Source organism: Ursus maritimus, unplaced genomic scaffold (genome assembly GCF_017311325.1).
Source record: "Ursus maritimus isolate PB19 unplaced genomic scaffold, ASM1731132v1 scaffold_33, whole genome shotgun sequence".
NCBI lineage: Eukaryota > Metazoa > Chordata > Mammalia > Carnivora > Ursidae > Ursus > Ursus maritimus.
The window spans coordinates 21,281,892-21,288,523 of record NW_024425897.1 but is presented as its reverse complement, the minus strand read 5'-3'; the positions used below and the strand labels follow the sequence as shown (position 1 = coordinate 21,288,523).

The following is a 6,632-nucleotide window of genomic DNA, read 5'->3' as shown; positions in this document are numbered from 1 at the left end:
AATATTTAAAGGCTCTATCATTATGGTCTCTGCAAAATCCTTGCTCTGCTCAATTACCTGCTTTTCCCTCTGTCCTCCCACAAATGGGGAACATGAGCAATGCTGTGAGTCTACGGCAATAAGCTACTTTGTACATCGCTGCCTTGTTTTCAGCCCTCTGAGTTTCTTTTTAAAAAGTGTCTCCTGCCCCCTACTGGTAAAACAGGTGTGTGACTCAGGACGACTTCTGACTAACACTCATCTGGGTTCAGGAGATATTAAAAAGGAAGCTTACAGAACCAGCTGAGGATGTGGGATCTCAGTGCTGCCCAGCTCTGGCCAGCCTTCCTCCTTCTGGAGCGGACCTTTCCACCAAAGAGAATGTCTCAGTCTTGTCTAGAGATACCTTGAACCAGAACTGAAGGTGAAGAAGAAAAGTCATTTGACAACTAACCTTCCAGGATATTTAAGAAAGCACACTCAGCCCTCCTGCCTTGATACGAAGTATCCTAAAATAGAAATATCTTAAGCTTACACAAACACACACTAACTTGGTATCAGTTTTTAAAACTTTTTTTATTTTTTAATTTTTTTTAAGTTTTTATTTTATATTATCTACAAAGTAAAAGTTTTTCCCTTAACTTAAAAGTTGAACCACTGTAGACAGTGATCACTCCATCAAACTTGATTTATAAATAATAACCCGTCATTTTGACGGTAAGAATTTACTGAACCTTTGTCAAGTTTAGTAAAAGGGCGTTCCAAGTCTTGATTTTTTTTTTTTTTTTTTTTTAGCAGTAATAGCAGCAAGAATCACTCTTGTTACTTCTTTTGCTAGCTGATGTGTTCATGACTTTCGAGGGTCATTAAAAAATAAATAACTTCCAGTTTCAGCAAGCAGAGCTGGGGTACTTGCGGGACTCTGAAACAGCATATGGAATTATGGAACAGCCCACAAGTTCCTAAATGCCTCTACTCGGTCCAAATTATCTTCCACTGCAAGTGAACTGTTAGCATTCCTATTGGATGTTACAAGAAATCAACATATATTTTTTTTAAAAACAAAATAAATGAAATTCTAGTTTTCTGTGCTTCCAGTTGGTAGAAGCAGTAGAAGGGAGGAGGGAATTTGGCCTTTCGGTTCCTCCAGGGCAGCCTTACAACTGCTGTTGGTGGTGGGCTTGTACTGTAAAAAAGAAAAGTGGATATTTAAACAGAAAACTGGCAACACCACACATTAGCCTAGTGTCTCTGCAGCACATGACTGTAAACTATCCTTGTGCTAGCTGAACAAGACTCAAAATTTAATTCACTCTTCTCCCTCCCATCTGCACCAAAAGGGGGAGGGGTAGGTGGGTGGGTAGAAACAAACCAGTCAGATGTAAAACCACTTCAGATAAAACTCCTAGAAGATTTGTTGCTCATGGGGTAGGAAAAAAAGGCCTTAACATACCCCCTCCCCAAATACTAGCCAAGCACCAGTATTGCTTTCAGAGTAACAGGTTAGACTGTGAAATATTGCCATGGCAGCCATCGAGTGTTAGAGCACGATCACGGGGCCTTCTCTCCCTGTCAGGGCATAGGCTGGAGCTAAGGCTACACTCAAAACCAATCCACACGCAGCACACTTTCTCATCGGTAGTCTTCTCCAGAGCTACGAGCAAACTCGGCCATGGTGGTAACTACCCCCGTCAGACTGGGGGCGGGGGGGAGGTGGGGACTAAGGAAGGAAAACGCTGCCCTGTCCAGCCTATTGTAACAAGGAAGGCCAACAGAGTCCTAAGCATGCACCAGCCACACAGAATGCTGCTGCTGCTTCTCATCAAGCCAAACCCTTACACCATCGGAACACACACAGACTCGGCTCCCGGAAGCCTCAGGCCCTGACACTGAACTGATCATCACAGGCCCTACTGTGCACACTCTGACGGGTCTTGCTAGTTCTCAAATGCGGGGCTTGAAGCGCTGGCCCTGCCTGCCATTCGACCTGTGCGAGCAGAATGCTTTGGGGTGCCCGGCGGCCCCTGCACACACACGCCTCACCTGAAGGGTGCGTCATATAAGGGAAATGCGCTGTTGTCGAGACTGGAATGGGCTGTAGTGCACTTTGAGCGAGGGCGGCCTGGGGACCGCCGGGTGGCTGTGTCGTCATTAGCATCATTGGCGCATGGGCAGTTGGATGAGAAGGAACCATTCCTGACTGTACATGAGCCTGAAACAGAGAGCTCTTTTACGCATACAGGCAACATCTCCAGCTTAAACAACATGTCAACTGTGTTCCCTTTCACTGGGCTGGGGCAGGAAAGGCCAAAGGGGGGCCCTTAGGGCCCTTTCTTTTCTCTGGGGACACTCCCTAGTGGATCATCAATTGACCTACAGACATGCTTCACCCTTTAGCAGGTCCTGCCAGGCTGAGGGAACAGGTGCCCAGCAAGCCTGGATAAAAATAAGGGCTGAGAAATAAGGGCTGCGACATCCTGGCCTGCCACACTTCTGATTGCTGGATTCTATGTACGTCGGGCAAGATCGTCACAAAGCTCAGATATCTGATCCGAGGGCAGCTTTCTCAACGTAATAGGAGGTGAGATGCAATGATGCTTCAGAATCTGGCTTCTGAGTGGGGCCTGAAACAGTTCTAAAGATAACCTCCCTTTTAATTAGGAAAGCAGGTGATGACAGTAATCTATGGATTCCTTAGCCCTCTCGTTTGCCCCTCCCCTCTGTTTCTTGTCTGCTCACCAGCACATCTCTGTAAGAATGAGTCGGGGCAGCGAGAGAAGACAGTCGGGCCCCTTTACTCTAAGAGATGTGCTGAGTGGAAGAGGAGCTGCAGTAAACGGCTCCAGTGAAATGGGAAGGAGTGATGGGACATTATCTGGGCCAGCCCCGTGTCCCTAAAACAAGTGATCATGAGTGCCACCTGGTCTCACTGTCAAGTTGGAAAAGGTTGAGCCAGCCCGAACCACTGGATCCCAGCTCTGAGGGGATATGGCAGGGCCAGGAAGAGCCCAGCCCTCCTTCCCTGCCTCCCATACTGTGCCCTGTTCTAGACCACCATAAGCCTTGAATGAAATGCTGTTTTTACTCTCTTACATATTCAAATGGGCCCATGGCATACATATCTGGACTTCCCTAGAAGTGTTAACCTTTTTCTCTTTCAGCACAAAAACACAAAAGTGAGGTTTTAGGAACCCCAGCTTACATGTAAATTCACGTATCTACTTAGCCACCAGCCTCTGCTGACCACCTACAGGACCCCAGCTCTCATGAAGCTCCTGATTCAGCCAAACCACGCTGGCCCACACCTGACGAAAACCGGCTCCCCTCCCCACTATCAAAGCAAATCATCCACTGCAGTGCGCCGTACTACAGAACCCTCACTTGGGCAGAGGAGGACGCCCAGACTTCCCAGAGCTGTGGAACTCTAGTTACAAGGTCGCCTTCTGAGAGTGAGCTCCAACTGAGTCGCATCTCCAGCCCCCAGCATGCCAGAGCCTCAGTGGCGCACTATTCGACATGAAATGGAGTTCAGTGAGCAGTCTAGCTTAGACCTGCCTAAGAGAGTTCTGTTATGAAAGCAGCGAAAAGAGCCATCAAATACAGCCGATTCACCCTTAACAGCTCCAGCGAGGGCCTCGAGGACAGTGTTAGAGCCCAACTTCAGTGCAGCTCCTTATGAAGATAATCTAACTCGGCCCTGGATTGCACTGGACTTTTGTCAGCAGCTGATGCAGCCAGCAACCACTGAAATGGCAACCACACCTTTCAACCATGAGAGGCTTACGCTGGAGGTGAGCTCCAAAGAGCCTCCCAGGCTGCTCTTTAAGAAAAATGGGAACACCTGAGTGCTTCCAGCTTCTAGTGACACTGCACCAATGTACAAGGCCAAGCCCTTTCAAGAAGTACAACATATGGTCAAAGTGGGTGTACTGATAGGCAAGGAAAACAAGGGGAGAGATTTCTCTGGAACTCCTGTGACTAACATTCAAGCTGACAGCCTCAGGGCAGTCACCTCAGAGAGCTGAGAATTTGTGAAGGTCCAACCTCCCTGCCAGACTTCTTCTGTGGGTGGGTGTGGGTGTGTGTATGTGTGTGTGAGAGAGGGATGGGGGGGGAGAGGGAGGGAGAGACAGAGAAAAAGAGGGAAGAAGGGAGGGGAGAAAGAGACAGAATATATAGATTATGTACAACATACAGCAGTGAAGCTATATAAACAGCAAAGCAGACACAGGAAGGAAAGGACTGGGTTGCATTCCAAAATCAGAGGTATTTTTAAGGTCTCAGATGGGAAACATTAAAGGACTGACCAATCAGCAACTTCACCGACCCCATTACAAAACCACACCAACATTCATTTAGGGCCAGATCACATGTATTTGAGTGGGAAGAGGGAGACAGGCAAACGGCATCACACACACGGTTTCCTAGCTTGCAGAGCGTCTGGCTCTTTGCGGCTTATCTGATAACTTTCATATTCTACTTGGTCTTCACAGAAAGTTGGCTAAAGCTGGTTTACCTGAGGTACGTGGGCCATGTGGGGAGGATTGGTGTATGCCGGCTGAACATGAGAAGGATGGATTGTAAAGACGGTCTGTTGTGCTGTTGGGAAACTATTCTGTGGCGACTGCGTATTGGAGGCAGGGGTCATGGAAGGTGGGGTTGGTGCAAGCCCCGCGTGGTAAATGGCTGACTGCTGCTGTGGACTGGCCAGATGGAGAGCCTGAGCGGCCTGGTGCTGATGGTGCTGCAAAGCGACAAGGAAGAACTGAGAAAACCATTTCATGAATGAAAAGCAGTTAAGGTCATACATAAAGCTGAACTCCACATATGAAAGTGGCTCCACTGGGCCCATCTAAGACGAGGGCCAGTGGCAAGTACCAGAGAATGTACAGGGTGGTAAGGGCAGGGCTGGGGGGCACCTCTCGTTCAGAGACACTCCTTTCTGGGCACAAGCCCAATTCTCAGCCTGGCCATTGCAAGCCCTCCATCAAGCAGAGGTAAAACAAGACCACTGCCCCAGGGAACTGAAAGATGTCCAAGAGATCCTTAAATGCCCTGTTAACAAACATAACTGCAGAAGCTAATAGGAAAAAAACCTCATTGTATAATTGTCAGGAATGAAAACAAGAAAAGTCCCAAGCAAATCCCCTATATGATGTTAAATCAGATTTTTCAATTATTTCTAGAACTTACCCATATCACCTCATTCTCAATATGTATCTTAATAGGACTTAAAAACAGTAACAACAACAAGTCCCAGGGGCACATCGGGCAGAGTTAGCTGTGTGCTGGCTCCACGAGGCAGGGGTGTGAGGTGTTTTGATCACGTGGTACCTAGCACGATACTTAGCACTGAAGAAAACGCTCATTAAACAGAAAGAGGATGCAATTCTACAAGACCTGAGTTTCTCTTTACCTGAACAGGACTGGGTGCAGGATGACTTCCACCGTGCTGGCTCTGCTGCTGTCCCGTGGGGGTAGCTGAAGGCTGCGGATGTGGAGTATGCGGGTGCAGGGCAGCATTCGGGTGCGCATACTGCTGAGCAAGGGAGCCAGTAGAAACTGAAGTGAAAGAAAAAGGCGTGTGTACAATCGACACGTAGGACAGTCTCAATTGCTCCTCTATGCCTCCTGAGCTGAGCTTTCGTGATACTCAGTGCCTAACATGCTTTTACCAATCTGTGTTGACTCCATTTAAACCATCCATTTTCTTGAAAATCTAAGTGTGAAGTTATCACTTACCAATCAGACTAGCATTTTATGTAACACAGCTATATACATTATATTAAAATCTAATTAAATTTACTCTTAAAATAGTCACTAGATTTTCCTGAAAAAACAACTTAAGCATAAACAAAAAAATTCGCTCTCGCTTGCTCGCTCTCACTCGTGCGCGTACACACACACACACACACACACGCACACACACACTTCAGCTCAAGGCCATCATCTGGCTAACCTCACCATGCTACTGCCTGGAGCAGATGCAGTGTCCCACGGGCACTGACTGCATGGGGCTGGGGGAAAGGGCCAGGTAAGGTACGTGGCAAGGTCAGGGCTCTATCTTCACGGCCAAATGACCATAATTGATCTCAGCTGATCACAGAAGTCACTCTGCCACTCAGTTCACTCCCTGAACCCTCCCTACTCAAGGATCTCTTTCACCTTTGCTTTAAAAAATCCAGTAAATGGAATTACCTACACTATGTAGAAAAATGAACTCCCTTCAAAGCATCCCAGCCTTTAGAAAGATTTTTACTAGCTAGAATAACTTTAAAGGAAATATGATGGGCCACTCTCAGTAAAAATGTGTTCATTAAAATAAGAACCTAAAGCCAATTCTTTATGGATCTCAGCAAGGACCATACCTTGATACCAAACAAGAGATTAGGTATAAATTCATTTGCTCATGTATTCCCAAAACAGCAATTGGAGAATCAAATTCAGTAAGATAAGTTCACTGCTTCCAGTGACTACTGACAGCACACGGATACAAATCTAACCACGATGTGGCAATGAGCTAAGCAGTGTTCTCAAGACACATCCCGAGCAACACAGGGCTTCCAGCCTGCTCTCAGAATTGTCCTCAAATCCCAGAGAAGCTAAGTCCATACACAGAAACAATTCCAAAATAGCTCCTCATGTTCCTCCTA

At 47.0% G+C, this 6,632-nt stretch overlaps 1 protein-coding gene across 7 annotated transcripts in view; it reads right to left on the bottom strand.

Moving 5' to 3' along the window:
• Nucleotides 1-536: 536 nt before the first annotated feature.
• ATXN2 (ataxin 2) overlaps nucleotides 537-6,632 on the bottom strand; it is a 104,026-nt gene continuing 97,930 nt past the window's right edge. For 5 of the 7 annotated variants that reach the window (XM_040619927.1, XM_040619922.1, XM_040619923.1 and 2 more), the window contains 4 exons: nucleotides 5,396-5,541; nucleotides 4,496-4,723; nucleotides 2,023-2,191; nucleotides 537-1,165 (listed from right to left, as the gene is read on the bottom strand). In XM_040619927.1, the coding sequence (XP_040475861.1) occupies nucleotides 1,137-1,165; nucleotides 2,023-2,191; nucleotides 4,496-4,723; nucleotides 5,396-5,541 (572 nt within the window). In that variant the 3' untranslated portion in view covers nucleotides 537-1,136. Of the gene's footprint in view, nucleotides 1,166-2,022; nucleotides 2,192-3,411; nucleotides 3,487-4,495; nucleotides 4,724-5,395; nucleotides 5,542-6,632 lie in introns of all 7 variants that reach the window. The other 2 variants (XM_040619928.1, XM_040619926.1) reach the window with 2 other exon arrangements.